This window comes from Bufo gargarizans, chromosome 5 (genome assembly GCF_014858855.1).
Source record: "Bufo gargarizans isolate SCDJY-AF-19 chromosome 5, ASM1485885v1, whole genome shotgun sequence".
Taxonomy (NCBI): Eukaryota; Metazoa; Chordata; class Amphibia; order Anura; family Bufonidae; genus Bufo; species Bufo gargarizans.
Genome location: NC_058084.1, coordinates 331443761 through 331469573, shown reverse-complemented (window position 1 = coordinate 331469573; position 25813 = coordinate 331443761). Strand labels below are relative to the sequence as shown.

Here is a 25813-nt window from a genome sequence, read left to right as displayed (position 1 = left end):
TCTTCCTACTGAGAATATATGCTTGCTTGGCCAGGCCGGCATGTGTATGAGGGGTCAGAGTGATCGCTGTCAGCTGAGTGAGCGATAAGCCAACAGCTATCTTGTGTGAGTGGCCAACCTTCAGCCTCTTTCACACGAGTGAAACGAATTGTGTCAGGAAAAAAAAACTGTTCCGTTTTTTTCAGCGATTGCGTTCAGCATTTGCATTTTTTTCCATCGGGATTGTATCCGGATTGCCTATGTTTTTCAAGTGTTTTAAAAAAACTAAAAACTAAGACTAAGGAATAACAATCTACATCTCCTAGCAACCATCAGTGAAAAACGGATTACATCCGGATGCCTTACATTTTTACTGCAAGCCTCATTTACTTCTATGGAGCCAGAGCTGCGTGAAAAATGCATAATATAGAAGATTCTGCAACTTTTCCTGAACGCAGAAATGATGTGTGAAAAATGAGCACAGACCCATTGACATGCATGGGTCAGGATTCAGTCCAGAGGCTCTCTGTTCTCTACACGCATCGCATCCGTCTGGTGGCCGTGCGTACACAGAAGCTAGCTGATCAGTGATGAGGGGCAGGGAGATGCTCCCCACGCGAGTACACCAGACTCACACTGAATGCTCCTATTAGCCAAATGACAACAGAAAGAATTTCTCATCACCTGGTATTACCACTCTTTAAATGCCATGGCGACTTTTTTAGTACTCTTGCCAGATTTCTGAAAAAGGGGGTGGGGTGGTGGCACATGTTTCGTTATTTACACAAGAAACTGAAATTTCATTCCAGCCCATTGACTGCCAGAGGAGGCTTTTTTTTATTTTTATGACAAGGCCTGCACCTTGTCATAAATTAAATGCCTCCTCCGGCATTGCAGGCCCTGCCAAGACCAGCGTGGCACGTGCCAGTCTTGATAAATCAGGGTCAATATTTTCTGTGCTGTTTTGTCTTAAAGGAAAGTGGATGTGTCCCCATACTAAGCTGCAGCCCTACTGTGCACTATGCAAACTATTATTTGTCGATAATTTTATCGATTAAATCGGAGGAAAAAAAACACAAAATGACAAACTTTTTTTTTTTTATCTGATTTTACTTAAAAAAATTATGTTCAAAGGCCATTTTAAAACAAATTTAGGCGTTACATAATTAAAAAAATTTTGCATTACAATGTAAAGACGACAAGTTGTGAGGGAATTGGTGGATGGCGCTGTTATGGGGGGGGGTCCTGTGGATGGCGCTGTTATGGGGGGGGGTCCTGTGGAAGGCGTTTTTATGGGGGGGGTCCTGTGGAAGGCGCTTTTATGGGGGGGGGGGGGGGTCCTGTGGAAGGTGCTTTTATGGGGGGGGGGGGGTCCTGTGGAAGGTGCTTTTATGGGGGGGGGGGGTCCTGTGGAAGGTGCTTTTATGGGGGGGGGGGTCCTGTGGAAGGCGCTTTTATGGGGGGGGGGGGTCCTGTGGAAGGCGCTTTTATGGGGGGGGGGTCCTGTGGAAGGCGCTTTTATGGGGGGGGGTCCTGTGGAAGGCGCTTTTATGGGGGGGGTCCTGTGGAAGGCGCTTTTATGGGGGGAGGGTCCTGTGGAAGGCGCTTTTATGGGGGGGGGGGTCCTGTGGAAGGCGCTTTTATGGGGGGGGGGTCCTGTGGAAGGCGCTTTTATGGGGGGGGGGTCCTGTGGAAGGCGCTTTTATGGGGGGGGGGTCCTGTGGAAGGCGCTTTTATGGGGGGGGGTCCTGTGGAAGGCGCTTTTATGGGGGGGGGTCCTGTGGAAGGCGCTTTTATGGGGGGGGGGGTCCTGTGGAAGGCGCTTTTATGGGGGGGGGGGTCCTGTGGAAGGCGCTTTTATGGGGGGGGGTCCTGTGGAAGGCGCTTTTATGGGGGGGTCCTGTGGAAGGCGCTTTTATGGGGGGGTCCTGTGGAAGGCGCTTTTATGGGGGGGGGTCCTGTGGAAGGCGCTTTTATGGGGGGGGGGTCCTGTGGAAGGCGCTTTTATGGGGGGGGGGGTCCTGTGGAAGGCGCTTTTATGGGGGGGGGTCCTGTGGAAGGCGCTTTTATGGGGGGGGGGTCCTGTGGAAGGCGCTTTTATGGGGGGGGGTCTGTGGAAGGTGCTTTTATGGGGGGGGGGTCTGTGGAAGGCGCTGTTATGGGGGGGGTCTGTGGAAGGCGCTGTTATGGGGGGGGGTCTGTGGAAGGCGCTGTTATGGGGGGGGTCTGTGGAAGGCGCTGTTATGGGGGGGGGTCTGTGGAAGGCGCTGTTATGGGGGGGGGTCTGTGGAAGGCGCTGTTATGGGGGGGGGTCTGTGGAAGGCGCTGTTATGGGGGGGGTCTGTGGAAGGCGCTGTTATGGGGGGGGGTCTGTGGAAGGCGCTGTCATGGGGGGGGGGTCTGTGGAAGGCGCTGTTATGGGGGGGGGGGGTCTGTGGAAGGCGCTGTTATGGGGGGGGGGGTCTGTGGAAGGCGCTGTTATGGGGGGGGGGTCTGTGGAAGGCGCTGTTATGGGGGGGGGGGTCTGTGGAAGGCGCTGTTATGGGGAGCGGGATCTGTGCACTGCTATGGGGATGGGGGGTCTGTGGATGGTAGTGGTACTGTCATGTGGGGGGGGGGGGGGGGGAAATCTATGGATGACACTATATAGCATCTTATGCTATATGTGTCATTCACAGATCTCCCCCATAACAGTGCCATCCACAGATCCCCTCCATAACAGTACCATCCACAGATCCCCCAATACACCGGCCACATCAGTATTCAGACTATTCCTTAACTGGCAGTAACTTTTACTTGAACTTTAAATCAGCTCTATGATCTTTATTACCGTGCAAATACAATAAAGCTCCGGTAACAGGCAGAGCGGGCGGCGGCGTAACGTCATTCACTCACGTGACGCGCCTGCTTCGCCCACTTTATGAAGCAGACGGAGCAGTCGCGTCACATGAGTAAGTGACGCAACGCTGCTGCCCGTTCTGCCTGTTACCGGAGCTTCATTGTAAGGTAATAAAGATGCGCCGATTTAGAGTTCAAGTAAAAGTTACTGCCGGTTAAGGACCCGCAGGCATAGCGCCTGACCGCCTGCATAGCAATGAATCGGCCGATTATTCGATAACGGGATTCGTCGACAATGAATCCCGTTATCGAATATTATCGATAACTTTGATTAATCATTGCAGCCCTAGTGCACAGCATAGTGTAATAATACACACTGAACAACAGGCTACGGTTTTCTAAAAATGACTTCTGTGGTTGTGGGATTTCCATAGATCTGTACAGAACACAGTTCTGAGGGCAGCAAGACTCAAATCAAGCTGCTTACAGCAAATCTGGCCGATGGCCCAAACAAAATCCTTTGCCTGTAGATTGAGCATGAAAAATACATAAGTATGTGAGCTGCCTTCAGCACTCCATCTGCTATGCTGTGCTAAACTGCTTATCTCCAGAGTCTTCCAAGAGGTCAGCGGGAGGCATCAAGTCTATTCTAAGCCAGGAGGAAACCCTCTCACTTTCCAATGGCTGCAAGCAGAGCTCACACAAAAATCTTTAATGGGTAAAAGCAGATGTGACCATGTATACAATAGGTGAAACTTTCCAATACTTTATAATCAGAAGATACAAAAAATAAGCAGGACAAGAGAGTGGATCCTTTCGATATGATGAAATAAACAACTAGGCTACGGAATGCACACGGACATTATCTGTGTTTTTTGCGGATCCCTTTTTTGCAGACCGCAAAATACATACGGGTCGTGTGCATGAGGCCTGAATGTATCACCTAATAAAAATGTAAAACAGAATAAACACAGTCTAATATAGCTGTGTGGATATGATGGAAATCTGGAAAACAGGAAGCTACCCTGCACTACATATCACATTAGACCATGTCACAGGGAGAAGAGTTGCAAAGTCAAAAATGTAATCTTCCGAAAGGTTCATCGTTTCTTTCTGTTCACCCATCGAAGATTGAACTCTGCTGCTTTCTGTTTCTCCTCTTTGCCTGCAGAAATAAAGAATTATTTTAGGCTGATGTATAAAAAACAATGCTGTCAAGCCAGAAGGTACTATAAAAAGGCCCCTTTCACACAGGCGAGAATTCCATGCGGGTGCAATGCGTAAGGTGAACGCATTGCATCCGCACTGAATCCGGACCCATTCACTTCAATGGGGCTGTTCCGATGAGCGGTGATAGAAATGAATGGGTCTGCGTGAAAATCGCAAGCATCCGCAAGCAAGTGCGGATGCAGTGCGATTTTCACGCATAATTGCTAGGAGATGATGTTAGTAAATTGATAAGTCAATTTACTGTATTATTTTCCCTTATAACATGGTTATAAGGGGAAAAAAAGCATTCGTAATACAGAATGCTTACTAAAATGTGGCTGTAGGGGTAAAAAAAACAAAAAAAAAACCACATGATCATACTGTTGTTCGCGCAGCCGGCATCATCTTCTTTCAGGACCTGCCAAAGGACCTTTGATGACTTAATCGCCCTCACCACCTGGTGAGCGTGGCGACGTCAGCGCAGGTCCTGCTGAATGAAGATAAAAGATTTCTATCTTCATTCAGCAGGACCTGCGCTGACATCACCATGTTCACCACGTGGTGAACGAGATTACGTCAAAGGTCCTTTGGCAGGTCCTGAAAGAAGATGATGCTGGCTGCGCGAACAACAGGATGAGGTGAGTTAATGTTTTTTTATTTTTTAACCCCTAAAGCCACATTTTACTAAGCATTCTGTATTTAGAATGCTATTATTTTCCCTTATAACTATGTTAAAGGGGAAATAATAAAATATACAGAACACCGAACCCAAACTTCAGTGAAGAAGTCCAGGTTCGGGTCTGGATACCACAGTCAGGTTTTTTATCACTCGCGTGCAAAATGCATTGCACTCGCGGGATAAAAACTGAACATCGGAATGCAATAGCAGTCAAAACTGACTGCGATTGTGTACCTACTCCCACGATTTTCCATGATCGCAGACACAACGTATCTGGACACGCTCGTCTGCAAGGGGCCTTACAGTCACAACTACAATGTCTGCAGGTTAAAGGTGTTTCGAGGACATATTAAGGATAAGTCATCAATATAAGGCTGGCAGGGGTCCAACTCCAGGAGTCAGACCCAAGTCGATCGGATATTGCTAACCTATTCTGAGGATAGGTCATCAGTAAGTCAGTCCTCTGGAAAACCTCTTTAAAAGACCAAACTGATTAACGGCTATGGAGACTTCCGCAACCATTTTTCCTTTCTTCAGTGCATCTAACTGAAGCAACTGATGGTCCGACTTTACACTACTTTTTGCTGCCCTATCACATTTACATTAGCAATAATGCATATGTCTGCACTGTAGCTGAAGGAAAAAAAAAAACATTTTAATCCCTTAATCCCATTAAAAAAATGGGGCCTGCTTGTGAGCGAGGTGGGCGGCACAGTCGCCTGCTGTTGCATACAGCAGGCACCCATGCCTAATGTCCATGACCGGTGGGGTAATGCCGGTCGCAAACTTTTAACCCTTCAGATGCTGCGGTCAAGCGTGACCACGGCACCTGAACGCAGTAAAACCCAGAAGCGCGAGGGTTGGGGGGAGCTGGATGCACTGTACAGCAGTTCCTGAGTGACAGGAGGCTGCTGCACATTAATTCCCATGGAGCCCCTGCCTGTGGCAGAGCTCCGTAGGAACACAGTATAATCCCCATAGACTCCAAAGCTAATGCATCTATAAAAGAAGCAATATAATGATTGCTTAATATAGTCCCCTAAGGGATCTACAAAAAGTGTAAAAAAAAAAAAAAGTTCAAAACAATTCAAATCAATCCCCTTTCCCCAAAATGAAGAAAAATAAATAAATAAAAAAAAAACACACATCATGGGTATCACAAGTGAAAACGCCCGTACTATTAAAATAGTTATCCCATACGGAAAACGGCCGATGTGCTGTTTTTCGGTCGCTTCTCCTCCCACAAAAAAAATAAAAATAAATCGTACACACCCCAAAATGGTATCAGTAAAAAGTACAGATCGACCCGCAAAAAATGAGTCTTTACACTTCTCCGCACACATAACTACAAAAAGTTATAGTTTTCAGAGTATTTTTATATTTTAATAGTACGGGCGTTTTTGCTCGTGGCGATATCCATGATGTGGTTTTGTTTGGGTTTTTTTTTATATAATTTTTTTTTTAAAGTTATAAAAACATTTTAACACTTTTTAGTGTTATAGTTCCATAGGGAACTATAACAAGCAATTATTGGATTGCTTGTCTCATAGACTCCAATGAGATTTTTACTGTATTTCGATAGAGCCTTGCTACAGGCAGTGGATCCATAGAAATTACTAAGCAGCAGCCTCCTGTCTCACAGGAGGACAGGGGCTGCTGCAAACAGGCTGCGACTCCCCCGATCCCCACTGGGGGGAGTCGGAGCACACGCTTTCGGGTTTTCAGCATTCCGATGCCCGTGGTGATGACTGATGACGGCATCTGAAGTGTTAAAATGTCTGCGATCAGCATTAACGCCGGTCGTTGACATTAGCCTCGGATGCCTGAGCAAAGCAGGCGCCATCTTTAAAGTTCCGACAGCCGACGTAAATAGCTGTAAGGCAATCGTGAAGGTGTTGACACAAACCCGAGCTTGTTACTTGCATCCTGCATGAAGCACATGTATGGTAGATTTGACATTGATCTGTGCTTGTTTTATAGCCGATTACGGTTAGACACAAACCAAGGTCACAGAGTCTTAGACCCACTTCATGCTAAAGCCTCATGCATGCGACCATGTCATACTTTCGGTCCGAAAAAAGAATCTTGAAAAGCAGACAACTACCATGCAATTTTTTTTTTTCACTCCCATCAATAGGAAAGGGCTATGCTCATCCACAGAAATGGACAAGAGTAGGAGCTGCACTGAGATTCTTAAAAAGAAAAAAAATATGTTGTATAGACCCACTGATGTGTACGGGTCAGTGTGCTATGAGTTTTAACAATGGAAATCATGCTGAATAAAAATATGGCTGCATGCCTAAGCCCTTAAAAAGATATACACAGCCCAGACATGTGTGTGGTCATTAAGAATATCCTTCTGTAGAAAGCAGTGTGTGACTGACCATCTGACAGGACAGAATCATTGTGTCCTACGGAATCAGGGGCGCACAAGAGTGATGTGCTTCCTGGAAAAACACGGGGTGCCTCAACAAGAAGCACCGTTATAGACTATATACTTTAATACATTTCTATGTGCATTTTGCAGAAAAAAAAGGTTCCAAAGAGAAACAGGTGTGAAAGAGGCCCGAGATAGCACCAAAATGGAAGACCCACTGTGTATGGGCAGACCGGAAACAAACATGTCTCTTGATACGCAGAATAGCTGCCAGTAAGTCTACTGCTGTAAAGTACGCACCCCAGCTGTCGTCCGTAAATTGAACTGCCGGCTTTTTAATGAAACCCCTTTTCCTTGAAATTGAGAGAAATTCATTAGCTGTAAAAGGAAAAAAAAATATAAATTATAATACACATTTATACTATTGCATTTCTGTCAAAGTAAAAAGCACATCCTCCCACAACCAGGACATTTATCCCTTTAAAACTAAATGATATGTTCTGACACCCCAGAAACACGTGTCTGGAGACCTAAAGCTACAGCTCACCCAAACCCCTTTGTTTTCACGTCAATCTAGTGTCAGTTTCCCATTCAGTGAAATCTGTTGTGCTGGAAACATCTGAGGACTCTAAGGAGCTACATATAGTTGCTGGTCTAAGCTCATAGATTAGGCTTCATGCACATGACCCTATGTATTTTAGAATCCACAAAACACGGATCCGCAAAATATGTATGACGTCCAATGTTGCATCTGGTTTTTTTTCTGGACCCATTGACTTTAATGGATCTATGGAACACATTTTCAGCCAAGAATGGACATACGGACGGAGAAAACACATGGATCATCTGTGTGCTTTCCGCATCCATATGTCTGTTTCACAAAAAGTTAGAACATGTCCTATACTTGGCTGCAAAATGCAGACCATGGATCCATTGACCTTAATGGGTCTGCAAAACTGATACGGTCGTGTTCATGAGACCTTACAGAGATGTTCTCCGAGGATACATCTCTGACATATCAAGATTATGGATACCCAATTTTAGGTATCAATGAAGAATAATTAGGTAGTAAAGGGTTTTTTTCAGAGTAGAAAAGCATGGAGGCTTTTTTTTTTTCCAGGAACAGTGCCACACCAGGTTAGCTCCAATAAGGTGAACAGGCCATGGAGTAAGAGGCCTGTTGACTGGCTTATTAGTCCTGGCCTACTGCAGTAGACACCTGCAGCAAATCTTCCAATGATAATCATAATAACCAGTTCATAAATTCACGTGACCATGATCCTCATGCTAGACAAGTGGCCCCAAAAGTGTAAGATACCCTTCAGACACACTAGGATGAGGAATGTGTAGGCAAACATGTCAAAGTAGATGAAAGCTATACAAGTCTGTCCAATATTCACCTGTGGTCCTGTTCTTGGTCTTCCCATATAACCTTTTATGGATGAAGGATTTAGCTTTTTGCTGCAGTAAGTCTTTTGAACTGTACGTTTCCAATTGTACTACCTCGTAGTTAGTTTGTAACCTATGGCACAAGAAATAGATCAAAACCCCAGCAAACAGATGACGTTTCACGATGCCATGACACTCAGACACAAACTGCATCATCACTGTCCCTCAGAGCATTCAACCCCTAGTCCAACGTATACCACAAACCCGGGCATCCACAGGTGGCATTAGCATTTTGTGATCATATTGGAATTGGATCGTTCTAGCATCAGGACTACACAACTGGTACCTTTTTCGAGGACGCAGCTTCTTTGCAGACTTCTTTTTAATGTGTCCTTCATTTCCTGTCAATAGGAGAAGCTTATTAACATTTCATTTTTATACATTAATCTCAAAAGTTAAAAATTAACCCAAACTGGTGGATAACATATTCCAGTCTATTATATACGTGTTCTTTCAACCATTGTCTTCCACATGCTCAGCTGTAGTTCTGTCTGGCAATTGCTGCACCCCACACAATTCAGGAGGACACTTAGCAGAAGCCACCCCTCACCCTTAGGCAACATGCACACGACCGTGCTGTTTTTTGCAGTCTGCAAACCGCGCATCCGCAAAAAATAGAAGCCGCTCGCGTGCCTTCCGCATTTTGCAAACGGAACGGGCCGCCCATTGTAGACATGCCTATTCTTGTCCGCAAAACGGACAAGAATAGGACATGCTATATTTTTTTTGCGGGGCCTCGGAACGGAGCAACGGATGCGGACAGCACACAGAGTGCTGTCCGCATCTTTCGCGGCCCTATTGAAGTGAATAGGTCCGCACCCGAGCCGCAAAAACTGCGGCTCGGATGCGGACCCGAAACACGGTTGTGTGCATGAGGCCTTAGTCGGTGTGGAACAGCTATTCGCTGTAGCTACAAGGTGGTGACATCATCACTACCCATCAGTGGCGGTATGGGGTGTCGAAATCTGATCGATGGTCAATCCTGAGGATAGGCCATCAATATAAAAATCCTGGACAACTCCTTTAAGTGCCCATGCACAAGAGCAATGGTGATTTTGCGTGCATTCTGTCAGTTCTTGCATGAATGTCAGCAGTATTCATGAGTTTTTCCACAAGGGTGAAAAAAAGATGAAGAATGATACACAGGATCTCCACGCAACCATCTGTGAAAGACTGACAGTCCATCAGTGACCCATTGACTTAAATGAGATAGAAGAACATGCTTTATTTTTTCCCATGTGGAGTGATCTTGCGCAGGAAGAAAAACGCAGTCATGTGCATAAATCCATTGACTTTAATGAGTCAGTTTTCATTGCAGGAGCTGTCCAGTCTAAACATGGACGGCAGCGTAAAACTTGCTTGTGTGCATGTACATTAAAACAGTTGTCTAATATTTTAATATTGATGTCCTACCCTTTGGATCAGCCATCAATATCACAGTGGGTTTGACTCCTGGCACCCCCAGCTGTGGCTCAGATAAGCACTGCGGCCTCATTATTACCAGGCACAGTGCCATACATTCTGTGGTAGCTGCAGTAAGCTGCAAAATAACCGGCACTGTGCCCGATAAATAATTGCGGCCACAGAGTTCAAGTGAGCATTGCAGCCTCTAACAGTTGAAAATCAGGGGTGCTGAAAGTTGGCCCCCACCAAGCAAATAATAAAAGGGCTTATCTAAAAGCAGGTCATCAATATTAAAATACTGGAGAAGCACTTCTGGAAATATTTTTGTCACGTACACTGCCTTTTGCATACTGCAAAATACGGATACCGCCTGGGGCGTCTTGAATTCTCTCATTTTGCACGTCACACCCCATGTTAAAAATGACTATTTTTGTTTGCAAAACAGACAAAAATAGGATATCTTCTATCGGGCGGCAGAACAGACATACGGGTGTCTGTATTTTGTGGGACCCTACTGAAATGAATGAGTGAGCATCGGATGCGGACCAAAAACATGGTCATGTGCCCGAGGCCTAACTTTCATACTGTAGGACATTTTCTTTCTGGGGATGGCTCCGCCTGTCATGTTTATGCAGTTTCACACAGAAGATGTCCCCCTCCTCCCTGATGGTCTACATTTTGTGGTGTGTGATTTCTGAACATCTGTAGATAGATTAATGAGGAAACAACCATGCAAAACCACATCAAACAATTGAGGCAATTTGCAGAAAAAGCATGCAGTTTTGCTACGTAGCGCACCACCAGCATGTATGATCATATTAAATAAAGAGTACTAAGTAACGGTACCTGTCTTACTCTGGCCTTCAGGCTGTTCACTCGGTTCCTCCCTTGGAAAACAACAAACAAATTAACTGCTTCTGAAATCATGGACAAAAATTTTTAAAGCTGAAGTAAGCAAGTCCTAAACAGCAACTTTTTATTTCTTTTTTTCCCCCCAAGATAAAACCCACTTATGGTTAGGGAAAGTTGACAGATGTACACATTTGTATATTCACTGCTGAATAAGCAAAGTGACACTCTTCTCACCGATCCTTAGCCTCTCCCGTCCCCCCTCAAAACACAGGAAATGACCGCTCAGTCTATCACTGGCTGAAGCAACTCACAGACGTGGCCAGACATTGAGTGAGTCGTCATTTTTGGAAAACAAAAGGAATCCAGGTACGATTTGAAGAGTGACAGGGGATTGGCGAGATGGACATCACTTTTTTTTTGTTGCCATTCTGCCCCCTTTTATGGTTTAAATTATTAGCTGGACCCCTATCACATTTCTATTCTATTCCAGTTTAAAGAGAACCCGTCACCCACTTTATGCTGTCCTCAATGACTGCTGATTTTTGGGCTGTGTTTAAGGCTACTTTTACATATGCGGCAAAGGATCTCAAAACAGTTCCATTTTGATTACTCATCAGGATGCATCCGTTCCGTTAGAATGTGGTTGTGTGAAATCGAAACGGAACAAAACGGATCCGTCGCTAAATACATTGAAAGTTTTTTTTTTTTAGCATCCTCACCCCCTGCAGGGTGAGCAGGAGCTCATGAAAAAGTCTTCATGCACATGACCGTGTGTATTTTGGTCCTGCAAAATATGGATGCAGTCTGAATTTTTTTTGTGGGCCCACTGACTTCAAAAGGCCTGTGGTCCGTATTGTATGTCCCAAGCGGACATACGGATGATACTTGACCGCAAAATGTCTTCCATGAACACACTGAAGTCGACGCGTCGGCAAAAAAATGCAGATGCAACATGGACTGCGAAGCCACAATTTGCAGACTGCAAGATACATAGACTACTGTCACATTTGCGTTTTCCTTTCCGGTTTTGAGATCCGTCAGAGAAAACCGCTTCAGTTTTCCATTGTCAATGGGGACAAAGCTGAATAAACTGGAACGCAGTGCACCAGAATGCATTCCATTCCGTTTTGCTGCGTTCCCCATGACAGACATGAAATCGCTGCAAATACCGACTTACAATGGTATTTGATGCCGGATCTGCAATGTTCATTTTCAATATAATACAACTGGATCCGTTCTGAACGTTGTGTTATTCAAACGGATGCGTTTTCCTGTGGTTTTGAGATCCTCTGCAGGAAAGCGCTGATGTGCAAGTAGCCATACTGTCATGTGCACCGGGCCTAACCATAACTCTTCTCAGGAAAACGTGACTCTTCTCCAGGCTCAGGATGCAATGATGTTGCCACTTTGCCGCTGAAATCAGCATGTCTGTCACAAATTTATCCTGCCCTCTTCCTAGAATAATTTTCTAAATGTATGTGTAGGAAATCAATGTACCGTTCATCTGGAAGAGAGCTGATGCTTTGGAGGATATCGTCTGGGAGCAATTTCTTTTTCTGAAACAAAAAAAAGGTATCTGAAAATGAAACAATAGTATAAACTACTGAGAAGACAGAATGACCTGCTGTGATCACAAGACCTACTTGAAGCCATCACAGCTCAGACTAAATCCTTTACTTAGAGGAGACATTGTGCAATAAATAAAGCAACAGCAGAACTCAAGCCTCAAAAAACGCCATCATACGCAGAGTGCCACATGTACCCGGCGTATCTGCTCTCATACTGGCAAGGATGTTACAAACTGGTGATGTGAAAGGTAAATTCCTGCTGCACATCAACGATTCCAAGCAGCTGAGCAGTAGCCCTGCTATTTCTTTGTCGAGAAACTTGCATTCTAGATTACGCCTAAATTGTGACCAAACCCTAGCAGTCCGCAAGAACAACAGGATCAACCTAGGGCTCTTTGGACACTGGCATTTTATCTTCGGTATACATCGGAAACCACAATGCACTGCCAGATTCTTCACAAAACTGACCCCAGTGACTTACAATGGAGTGCGTCGAGTGGGACATGGTGTCCACCATTTGTATAGAAATATACACAGTCGAGTGACATTATCATCACCAGTTCCTGCTTTCGATGTCAGTTGCACATAGCTCATGAAGGAAGTCACGTGTTGAGAGCTGGCTTGGTGGGTATATAAGTGCAATAGGTTGTCTGCATATATATCCCTCATTACTGTCAGGGTAAAAGGGGCCATTTATCAGAGTTGCAAAAAGGGATGATTATTGGCTTTCGGGCCAAGATTGGCAGTATTTTTGAAACTGCGCAGCTTGGGAGCTGTTCTCGTAAGGCTGTGGTGAAAGTGTATAGTGAAAGGACAAATGGCACCACTGTGATTAAGCGATGTGGAAACTGCAAAGCACCACTTGGCACTGATGTGAGAGGTGAACGCTGGTCCGCCCTAGCGCACCTTTGGAGCAGCTCACTGCTAAAATGAACCAGGGGGCTACCAGACGTGTGTCTAAAACAACTGTTCAGTGAACCTTACTCTGCATGGGGCTCCGAAGCAGACTGATGGTCACTGCATCTCTGCTAATGAAGTTGCATCAGCAGAAAAGGCTTCAGCTAATCGGCAAAGGGTCGCCTTCTCTGATGATCACGTTTTCTGTTTCATTGAATGAATGGACGATGATGTGCGAGGAGAGAAACAGAGAACAAACACCGTGCAACCACTGCTGGAATAACACAAGTTCTGGGGAATGTTTTCATGGCATGTGCCCACTCATCCATGTGGAAGGCTATCCCAACTGATTTGCAGATCTGTAGATCACGTACACCCATACATGCTTATTGTTTTCCCTAGGGGCAGATGGGATCTTCTAGCAAGACAATGCAACATGTCACACGGCTAGAAATGTCCAACATTGGTTGTAAGAGCATGACCAAGGCTTCCAAGTACTACCCTGGCCCCCTAATTCCCCAGACTTGAACCCAATTGAGCATCTGTGGGACCACCTCGATCTGTGGGACCACCTCGATCCTCCCCCATGCTCTCTCCAGCAGTGGTGGGATGCAGTGCAGTCAGCATGGCTCCAGATACCTGTGCCAACCTACCAGGACATTGCTCAGTCACTACCAGCCTGTCTAGCTGCTGTCCGTGCTGCACATAGCGTTACTCTGGACATTAGCTGGTGGCCATAATAATGTGACAGCATGAAGTGTTCAAATACAACAGGATCTGTGATGGAAGGTCCGAATTTAGCTATTTGGTGAAGATGTGAACAGAGCCTGGATTTGCTATAATAAAATCCACAAAAGTAAGTATCCAATGTCTAAAACTTTCCACGAAAGAAAACATGGCACCTTCTGTTCTTTAAACAGCTCCTCCTTGCGCTTCCTCTTCTCCTTCAGCAAAGCCTTTTCTCTGTTGATCAAATATCAGAAAGGAAAGTTAAAGAGATTTCCAGGAGACATTAAAAACTTACAGAACATTATACACAGAGGGGGACATTTATTAAAACTGGCGTCTTACACGAGGGTTTTAATCTATCCACCGCTGGCGTCAGACACATGCCTCTCAATAGCAGGAGGCATCCGCGCAGGAGGGAAATCTCCATCAGCAGAAGATCTGGTGTACCTTTCAGGTATAATCCACACCCGCTTCATGGATATGCCCAGTATCACCAAGTCTTTGGAAAGTCCCCAAAAAGTTAACCCTTTTTTGCACAAGCAGGATCTGCAGTTTTCTGGCACACAGGGAATACGGCAATAGTCATCTGCAACATCAGTCAGTCTGAATGAAAGGGGTTGTCTCATGGAGAGAGCTGTCCCTAGGCCCTGGTAGACCTTTATGAGATGCTCTGTACAAGATGCTCCTGTTCTGGCAGATTTGTGCCGTCCTTGTGTCACATGGATAGTCCTTCATATAAAATAAAAAGCCATTCCGGGGGCATTCACACGACTAAGTGTTTTGTAGTCCATAAACTGCAAATACTGGCCATGTGCACACCATTAACTTCAATGGTCCGCATGTTGAAGTAGATCATGTCCTATCTTTTGGCGGTGGAGTTTAATTAATATGGGAAAGAAACGCCTGTCCATGGCCTGCCGCCCATCATACATCATGAAATAGTTAAATTACCTTACAGTGCGGCCGAGTGATTTCTTTCCGCTTTTTTTTCTTCAAAGGACCCCCCCTTTCGTTCGCTGTGATCCTAGTTTGTTTTGGCACCTCATATGTTAATGAGGTGATTCGGTTCAACTAGGCGGGGACTTGTATTTGTCCTGGGCGCATGCGGTTATCTTCTCTCTGGCTGCGAGCGCATCCAATCAGAGCGCCCCACTCTTAGCTAGGGAGAAGGAGCTCAAGTTCTGGCAAGATTCGCGAGAACTTGAGCTTTTACACATCCCGAGCCGCGCGCCATCTTGGAGTCCCCAGCGGATGGTGCTGCTGCCGCCGCGCTCTCCGCCGGGGACTCCAAGATTATAAAAAAGAAAATGGCTGCACACCATTATACATACAAACAATAGAGCTAAGAAATGGGGGTCATTCTAAATAAAAGCTCTTAGCACACATATTTGATCAAACATGTGTCGGGCCCATCTACCAGGCATCAAGGTAGCTTCCGCAGATGGGTCCCTAACACTAATATACTGCCTCTCTTTGGACTTACTTAAGCCTACAATGTAGGAACCAGCTAAATACGTACTCTGCTCAGAAGTCCCAGGTAGATGGGTGTGTTCAGTCTAAAAGAGGTGCTACCCTCAATATATACAACAAGAAAATTTAGACTAGAACCTTCAGAATCACAGGTGCATATCCATGAGGCAAACAATTATAAAAAAGAAAAATCGCTGCACACCATTATACATACAAACAATAGAGCTGAGAAATGGGGGTCATTCTAAATAAAAGTGGCACAATACCTACTATAAATGAGTCAATGGAAGCTCTTAGCGCACATATTTGTTGGCTTAGGTAAGTCCAAAGAGAGGCAGTATTAGTGTTAGGGACCCATCTGAGGAAGCCACCTTGACGCCTGGTAGATGGGCCCGACACACGTTTGATCAAATATGTGTGCTAAGACCTTCCATTGACTCATTCATAGTAGGTCTTGTACCACTTTTATTTAGAATGACCCCCACTTCTTAGCTCTAATGTTTGTATGTATAATGGTGTGCAGCCATTTTCTTTTTTAGAATTATGTTTGCTTCATGGATATGCACCTGTGATTTCTGAAGGTTCTAGTCAAAAATTTTTGTAGGGGACTCCAAGATGGCGCACGGCTCAGGATGTGTAAAATCTCGCGAGAACTTGAGCTCCTTCTCCCTGGCTAAGAGTGGGGCGCTCTGATTGGATGCGCTCGCAGCCAGGGAGAAAATAACCGCGCCCAGGACAAACACAAGTCCCCGCCTAGTTGAACTGAATCACCTCATTAACATATGAGGTGCCAAAACAAACAGGGATCACAGCGGACGAAAGGGGCGGGTCCTTTAAAAAAAACAAAAAAAAAACGGAAAGACATCACTGGGGGCCGCACTGTAAGGTAATATAACTATTTCAATACATGTATCCTGGTGAAAGGTCCTCTTTAACCTTTCTAGTAGGATGCCTTCACACACAATGTCATTGGGTGCTGATTTCCCCCTTTAGTTACCCCAGCCATCTAGCTGTACCCACGCCATCAGGTGAGTACACGGCAATAGCCCCATAGTAATTTATAGTCATTTTGTATCTATCAGTTTGGGTCAGGGAAGCAGCGCTCGGCCCGGGAAATGCAGATGACACACGGACTGTGTTTCCCAGGGGACCTACTAAAAAGAATGACAGAGTGGAATGCCCATAGAGAATAATGGCCCAGAGTGGAATGCCCATAGAGAATAATGGCCCAGAGTGGAATGCCCATAGAGAATAATGGCCCAGAGTGGAATGCCCATAGAAAATAATGGCCCAGAGTGGAATGCCCATAGAGAATAATGGCCCAGAGTGGAATGCCCATAGAGAATAATGGCCCAGAGTGGAATGCCCATAGAGAATAATGGCCCAGAGTGGAATGCCCATAGAGAATAATGGCCCAGAGTGGAATGCCCATAGAGAATAATGGCCCAGAGTGGAATGCCCATAGAGAATAATGGCCCAGAGTGGAATGCCCATAGAGAATAATGGCCCAGAGTGGAATGCCCATAGAGAATAATGGCCCAGAGTGGAATGCCCATAGAGAATAATGGCCCAGAGTGGAGTGCCCATAGAGAATAATGGCCCAGAGTGGAGTGCCCGTGGAGAATAATGGCCCAGAGTGGAGTGCCCATAGAGAATAATGGCCCAGAGTGGAATGCCCATAGAGAATAATGGCCCAGAGTGGAGTGCCCGTGGAGAATAATGGCCCAGAGTGGAGTGCCCGTGGAGAATAATGGCCCAGAGTGGAATGCCCATAGAGAATAATGGCCCAGAGTGGAATGCCCATAGAGAATAATGGAAATATAATGTTTGAATTAGAGACAAAACCATTTGACATCTCTAATAATTATTTAGCAGGCTTACTCTCCAAATTCAGTGGGATTATTTAATGTTCAGATTAGGTGGAATTATCACTGTTTTCTGCAGAATGATGAGGGTGAATGACACAAAGGAATGCCCATAGACTATAATGGAAACAAGTAAACTAGGAGCTCATTTGCAGGTAAATCTGTTATGTAAAACATTAACCTTTACCACAAGTGTTCCCTGGGTAGAGTAGCATATTGTAAAATGAAAATTACCTTGGATTATAACTGTTTTCTATAGAATGCAAAGGTGATGGATTGCCCATACACTATAATGGGAAGTAAAACGTGACTTGGTGCCTGAACCATTCAACATATCAAATAAATCTGTAGCAGACTAAGGCTACTTTCACACTTGCGCTTGATCGGATCCGTTCTGAACGGATCCGATCATATTAATGCAGACGGAGGCTCCGTTCAGTACGGATCCGTCTGCATTAATAACTTAGAAAAATTTCTAAGTGCGCAAGTAGCCTGAGCGGATCCGTTCAGACTTTCAATGTAAAGTCAATGGGGGACGGATCCGCTTGAAGATTGAGCCATATTGTGTCATCTTCAAGCGGATCCGTTCCCATTGACTTACATTGGAAGTCTGGACGGATCCGCACGCCTCCGCACGGCCAGGCGGACACCCGAACGCTGCAAGCAGCGTTTTGCTGTCCGCCTGGCCGTGCGGAGGCGAGCGGAGCGGAGGCTGAACGCCGCCAGACTGATGCAGTCTGAGCGGATCCGCTCCATTCAGACTGCATCAGAGCTGGACGGAGGCGTTCGGGTCCGCTCGTGAGCTCCTTCAAACGGAGCTCACGAGCGGACCGACGAACGCAAGTGTGAAAGTAGCCTTACTCTTCAAGTTCAGTGGGATTATTTATAATTGAGATTAAGTGGGATTATCGTTGGTTTCTATGAAATTCCAAGGGGAATGACACACAGGAATGCCCATAGACTATAATGGGAAGTAAACTATGAGCTCATTTGCAGGTAAATCTGTGTTATGTAGGAAATTAACCTTTACCGCAAGTGTTCCCTGGGTAGAGTAACACATTGTAAATTTAAAGCTATCTGGGATTAAAGCTGTTTTCTATGGAATAACATGTGAATGACAGAATGGAATGCCCATACAGTATAATGGGAAGTAAAATGTGATTTGGAGTGTGAACGATTCAACATCTCAAATAAATCTTTAGCAGACCTAATCTCCAAGTTCAGTGGCAAATAATAAAGTGGAGATGAAGGGGGGTATAAATGGGAAGTGGAATACCCCTAGAGAATAATGGAAATTGAGTTTTTGAACTAAAGACACAACAGCTTTCCTCCCCCTCACCAACTATAGGCCCAGGACTAGGAATGGGCTCTGATTTTGGGGTGGAGGATATATGGGGGCCACTACGGGTCCATGCACACTACAGAGTTTCTAAACTGAGAAATTCAGTCCGGAAATTCCAAATGCGTCCAGCCCCGACCGATTTAGTTGGTGCTTGTGCAGCGCAGCCATTGCCGTTCCTTATAGCCGGCAGTGCATTCCGCTCCATATTCCGCTGAAAAAATTAACATGTTCATTCTTTCAACAGAAAAGTTTCAGTGGAAAGTTTGGATTGCAATGGGACTCGGCTGCATCAAAATTTCCAAGTGTAATTGCTGAGCAGAATTTTACTCAGAAAATGGTAAAATGTAGGGGGGAAGGGAACTGAAGAAACTCCTATGGCATGTTGTTATTACTGAGAATGAAAACTGACAAGTTTAAAGGGAACCTGTCACCCAAAAATCGCCTATTAAGCTGTTTACAGTACCTTATAGTGCTGTATACTCGGTTCTTGATGCACTTTTTGTTCGTTTTCCCGCATGTCTGCTCATTCAGAAATCGTAGTTATATTCAGCTGCTGCCCCGTGCTGCAAGTCAGGCTTGAAGTCACGGGGGCAGCGGCCTCGGCGTCTTACATGGCCCTCTCCCCGCCCCCTGCCTCTGTTACTGACAGCCGAACTCCGAATCCGGGACCGCGCTCAACGGCCGCATGCGCAGTAAAGGGCGGCAGGAGCGCGGTCCCGGCTGCCGCGCGTACTACGCGCCGTCTTACTTTCGCCGCACTGCGCATGCGCCCGACATCCTGTATCAAACGCGCCCGCGCCCAGATGCCGGGCGCGGGCGCGTTTGATACAGGATGTCGGGCGCATGCGCAGTGCGGCGAAAGTAAGACGGCGCGTAGTACGCGCGGCAGCCGGGACCGCGCTCCTGCCGCCCTTTACTGCGCATGCGGCCGTTGAGCGCGGTCCCGGATTCGGAGTTCGGCTGTCAGTAACAGAGGCAGGGGGCGGGGAGAGGGCCATGTAAGACGCCGAGGCCGCTGCCCCCGTGACTTCAAGCCTGACTTGCAGCACGGGGCAGCAGCTGAATATAACTACGATTTCTGAATGAGCAGACATGCGGGAAAACGAACAAAAAGTGCATCAAGAACCGAGTATACAGCACTATAAGGTACTGTAAACAGCTTAATAGGCGATTTTTGGGTGACAGGTTCCCTTTAAAGAAAATGTGTAAATACTTATTTTATTTAAAACTTTTCTTATTTAAAGGGGTTATGGGATTAGAAAAACTACAATTTTCTTCCAAAAACAGCACCACACCTGTCCTCAGGTTGTGTGTGGTATTGCAGCTCTGCCAAGCGAATACCACCCACAACCTGAGGACATTTTCCATTCAACAGAACTTTTATTGAAAGTTTTCTTTTTGTAGAACAGGAATCAAAAATAGGAGGGAAGCAAAAACAAAGACCGGATGGGAAGTGGGGAGGGGTCAAAATAAAAAGTCTACAAATAAACATCGACATTTCTGTCCCAGCAGGAAAAACATGAGACTCCTAGACAAAAAAGAACGCCGTGGTAAACAATGGCAGCGCCATAGGGGAGTGTATGAAGTAGCAAAGGACATTGTCAGAGAAAAGGGTGAACAAACCAAGAACACCAAATTGATAAACCTAAAAACATAGGGGGAGATTTATCAAAATCTGTACCGAGGAACAGCTGACAGTTGCCCATAGCAACCAAACAGATTGCTTCGTTAATTTTTCAGAGGTTTTTTTTTTTTTTTTACAAATTAAGGGTAGGGTCACACTGAGCGCATACGCAGCGTATCTGATGTGGTGAGAAATGTGGCAGGCAGCAGAAAATACGCTGTGTATGCGCTAGGAGCAGACACACAGGGCTTTTCTCCGCTGCAGCCCAGTGTCTGCAGTGGGGTTTTGAGTTGGCCATGCGCGTCACAGTTACGTCGGTGCGCTCGGCCCACCTCCGAACCTCACTGCACACACAGGGCTGCGGAGGGAAAGCCCTGTGTGTCTGCTCCCAGCGCATACGCAGTGTATTTCCTGGCACATTTCTCGCAGCCTCAAATGCGCTGCTATGCGCTCAGTGTGACCCTACCCTAAGGGTGTATTCAAACGTACTGTATCCTGCACATATTTGATGCTGACTAAATTTGACGCTGTGTTCAGTCAGTCATTCTATAGAAGACAGTTATAATCCAAGGTAATTTTTATTTTACAATGTGCTACTCTACCCAGGGAACACTTGCGGTAACGGTTAATGTCCTACACCTGCAAATGAGCTCATAGTTTACTTTCCATTATAATCTATGGGCATTCCTTTGTGTCATTCACCCTTGTCATTCTGCAGAAAACAGTGATAATTCCACCTAATCTGAACATTAAATAATCCCACTGAATTTGGAGAGTAAGCCTGCTAAATAATTATTAGAGATGTCAAATGGTTTTGTCTCTAATTCAAATATTACATTTCCATTATTCTCCACGGGCACTCCACTCTGGGCCATCATTCTCCACGGGCACTCCACTCTGGGCCATCATTCTCCACGGGCACTCCACTCTGGGCCATCATTCTCCACGGGCACTCCACTCTGGGCCATCATTCTCCACGGGCACTCCACTCTGGGCCATCATTCTCCACGGGCACTCCACTCTGGGCCATCATTCTCCACGGGCACTCCACTCTGGGCCATCATTCTCCACGGGCACTCCACTCTGGGCCATCATTCTCCACGGGCACCCCACTCTGGGCCATCATTCTCCACGGGCACCCCACTCTGGGCCATCATTCTCCACGGGCACCCCACTCTGGGCCATCATTCTCCACGGGCACCCCACTCTGGGCCATCATTCTCCACGGGCACCCCACTCTGGGCCATCATTCTCCACGGGCACCCCACTCTGGGCCATCATTCTCCACGGGCACCCCACTCTGGGCCATCATTCTCCACGGGCACCCCACTCTGGGCCATCATTCTCCACGGGCACCCCACTCTGGGCCATCATTCTCCACGGGCACTCCCACTCTGGGCCATCATTCTCCACGGGCACTCCACTCTGGGCCATCATTCTCCACGGGCACTCCACTCTGGGCCATCATTCTCCACGGGCACTCCACTCTGGGCCATCATTCTCCACGGGCACTCCACTCTGGGCCATCATTCTCCACGGGCACTCCACTCTGGGCCATCATTCTCCACGGGCACTCCACTCTGGGCCATCATTCTCCACGGGCACTCCACTCTGGGCCATCATTCTCCACGGGCACTCCACTCTGGGCCATCATTCTCCACGGGCACTCCACTCTGGGCCATCATTCTCCACGGGCACTCCACTCTGGGCCATCATTCTCCACGGGCACTCCACTCTGGGCCATCATTCTCCACGGGCACTCCACTCTGGGCCATCATTCTCCACGGGCACTCCACTCTGGGCCATCATTCTCCACGGGCACTCCACTCTGGGCCATCATTCTCCACGGGCACTCCACTCTGGGCCATCATTCTCCACGGCACTCCACTCTGGGCCATCATTCTCCACGGGCACTCCACTCTGGGCCATCATTCTCCACGGGCACTCCACTCTGGGCCATCATTCTCCACGGGCACTCCACTCTGGGCCATCATTCTCCACGGGCACTCCACTCTGGGCCATCATTCTCCACGGGCACTCCACTCTGGGCCATCATTCTCCACGGGCACTCCACTCTGGGCCATCATTCTCCACGGGCACTCCACTCTGGGCCATCATTCTCCACGGGCACTCCACTCTGGGCCAATCATTCTCCACGGCACTCCACTCTGGGCCATCATTCTCCACGGGCACTCCACTCTGGGCCATCATTCTCCACGGGCACTCCACTCTGGGCCATCATTCTCCACGGGCACTCCACTCTGGGCCATCATTCTCCACGGGCACTCCACTCTGGGCCATCATTCTCCACGGGCACTCCACTCTGGGCCATCATTCTCCACGGGCACTCCACTCTGGGCCATCATTCTCCACGGGCACTCCACTCTGGGCCATCATTCTCCACGGGCACTCCACTCTGGGCCATCATTCTCCACGGGCACTCCACTCTGGGCCATTAATTCTCCACGGGCACTCCACTCTGGCCATATTCTCCACGGGCACTCCACTCTGGGCCATTATTCTCCACGGGCACTCCACTCTGGGCCATTATTCTCCACGGGCACTCCACTCTGGGCCATTATTCTCCACGGGCACTCCACTCTGGGCCATTATTCTCCACGGGCACTCCACTCTGGGCCATTATTCTCCACGGGCACTCCACTCTGGGCCATTATTCTCCACGGGCACTCCACTCTGGGCCATTATTCCTCCACGGGCACTCCACTCTGGGCCATTATTCTCCACGGGCACTCCACTCTGGGCCATTATTCTCCACGGGCACTCCACTCTGGGCCATTATTCTCCACGGGCACTCCACTCTGGGCCATTATTCTCCACGGGCACTCCACTCTGGGCCATTATTCTCCACGGGCACTCCACTCTGGGCCATTATTCTCCACGGGCACTCCACTCTGGGCCATTATTCTCCACGGGCACTCCACTCTGGGCCATTATTCTCCACGGGCACTCCACTCTGGGCCATTATTCTCCACGGGCACTCCACTCTGGGCCATTATTCTCCACGGGCACTCCACTCTGGGCCATTATTCTCCACGGGCACTCCACTCTGGGCCATTATTCTCCACGGGCACTCCACTCTGGGCCATTATTCTCCACGGGCACTCCACTCTGGGCCATTATTCTCCACGGGCACTCCACTCTGGGCCATTATTCTCCACGGGCACTCCACTCTGGGCCATTATTCTCCACGGGCACTCCACTCTGGCTGGGCCATTATTCTCCACGGGCACTCCACTCTGGGCCATTATTCTCCACGGGCACTCCACTCTGGGCCATTATTCTCCACGGGCACTCCACTCTGGGCCATTATTCTCCACGGGCACTCCACTCTGGGCCATAATTCTCCACGGGCACTCCACTCTGGGCCATTATTCTCCACGGGCACTCCACTCTGGGCCATTATTCTCTACGGGCATTCCACTCTGGGCCATTATTCTCTACGGGCACTCCACTCTGGGCCATTATTCTCTACGGGCACTCCACTCTGGGCCATTATTCTCTACGGGCACTCCACTCTGGGCCATTATTCTCTACGGGCACTCCACTCTGGGCCATTATTCTCTACGGGCACTCCACTCTGGGCCATTATTCTCCACGGGCATTCCACTCTGGGCCATTATTCTCTACGGGCATTCCACTCTGTCATTCCTTTTAGTAGGTCCCTTTCCCGGGCCGATCACGGGTGTGTGGATCAGTCCTTATACTGCAATTCTGCCCAGTCTGAACAGGCCTCTACTGACATTCCCCTGCACTAAATTAGCCAATCTTATCATCCCCCCATTCCATTTAGATTGTAAGCTCTTATCATCTGTCCTCCTGCATGAGAGGTGCTGAGGGAAGCCGCCATTTTCAGGAGAATAGTAAATGCCTCTCAGGACCATAATGCAAACCCTTTACACCAATGTCTATCAGGTACATAGGAAAAGAGCTGCTCCTCCAGCCATGAAGTAAAGGAGACTCTGGAGCTCACCAGTCGGCAGAGAAAAAGCTAGAAAACTCCAGCCCCTGTGACACTACAACTACAAGTGTGCATGCTGGGAGTTGTAGTTTCACCACAGCTGTGCGGAGGCTGCTGACCCCTGAACTAGAATGAGGACTTCTGCATCCCCCTGGTGACACATCCAGCACAACTCTACAGGTAGAGGTTGTAATGTATTTATGCACGCGGCTGCCCCCCGCAGGTCACCACCAGTACGACATCTGCTGCGGTGAGGAACCAAGCGCCTCACGTAGTGTCCCATGCGCCGTAAGGACCTGAGGGACCGCCACGTGATAGATAACCAGGACTACTACCCCGGTCGTGTTACCTGTTGGCCGCCTCCCGTCTTGCCCGGGCACTTTCCTCCGCCCGGCTCTTGGCGCTCTGGAACGTCACCTCTTCGGGCGCTTCATCTTCCTCGCTTTCCAGTTCGTGCTCAGGAGTCATGCTGCTGCACTGTACGTCAGCTGACCCGCGGAAGAGGAAGAGGACACCAAAGACATTAGACCCGTGTGACTGACGTGATGCTGCGCACCACAGCGCCCTCTGCTGTACCGGAGGGTCGCAGCTACTGCAAGGTGGTGTGTTTGTTTTCCTCCAGGAAACCGGCATCACTGTTATCCTCCAAAAATCTTGACTCCTTCATTTCTTCGGGCAGATTTTATTGAGCTCGTCTACTGCCAGCAAGCCATGACTGGTGTAGATTTATGAGAAATCATTCATATAAACCCCAGCATGTCCAGGCTGATATTATGGGATATCAGAGGAAGGGGGGGGTTATAAAAGGAAAGAATTGCAACTCCCAGCATGGCCATGCTGATATTATGGGGTATTAAAGGAAGGGAGTGGGTATAAGAGTAGAGGACTACAACTCCCAGCATGTCCATACTGATATAATGTGATAAGAGGACATTCCAGGGAGAGGTATGAGAGGACCATAACGTTGACTCTAGCATGTCCAGGCTATTATGTGATATAGGACGACATTACAGGGATGAGGTATACGGAGAGAACTACAAATCCCAATATGTCCAGGCCATTATTAGGTAATGTCAGAGGACATTACAGGGAGCAGGTATAAGATGAAAGAACTATAACTCCCAGCATGTCCAGGTTATTATTGTAGTAGGATATAAGAGGAGAGAACTATAACTCCCAGCATGTACATGCTGATATAATGTGATAAGAGGACATTCCAGGGAGAGGTATGAGAGGACTACAACTTCTAGCATGTCCAGGCTATTATGTGATATCAGAGGACATTACAGGGATGAGGTATAAGGAGAGAACTACAACTCCCAATATCTCCAGGCCATTATAGGTAATGTCAGAGGACATTACAGGGAGCAAGTAAGATGAAAGAACTACAACTCCCAGCGCGTCCAGGTCATTATTATGGGACATCAGGGGATTTTTCAGGGATAGGGTATAAGAGGAAAGTATGACAACTCCCAGCATGCCCAGGCCATTATGGAATAACTGAGGATATTTCAGGCAGGGGGTTTAACATGACTACAACTTCCAGCATGTT

The 25813-nt window shown here is 47.4% G+C and overlaps 1 protein-coding gene across 1 annotated transcript; it reads right to left on the bottom strand.

Annotated features, from left to right (window-relative positions):
* Positions 1-3567: 3567 nt before the first annotated feature.
* NOL7 (nucleolar protein 7) lies at positions 3568-24767 on the bottom strand. Its single transcript, XM_044293488.1, has 8 exons — positions 24611-24767; positions 14155-14215; positions 12285-12343; positions 10782-10822; positions 8818-8872; positions 8483-8604; positions 7383-7460; positions 3568-3982 (listed from the first exon to the last, which is right to left on the bottom strand). Exons 1-8 carry the CDS (start codon positions 24727-24729, stop codon positions 3918-3920), a joined length of 600 nt encoding a protein of 199 aa, XP_044149423.1. The 5' UTR covers positions 24730-24767; the 3' UTR covers positions 3568-3917.
* Between the last annotated feature and the right edge of the window lie 1046 nt (positions 24768-25813).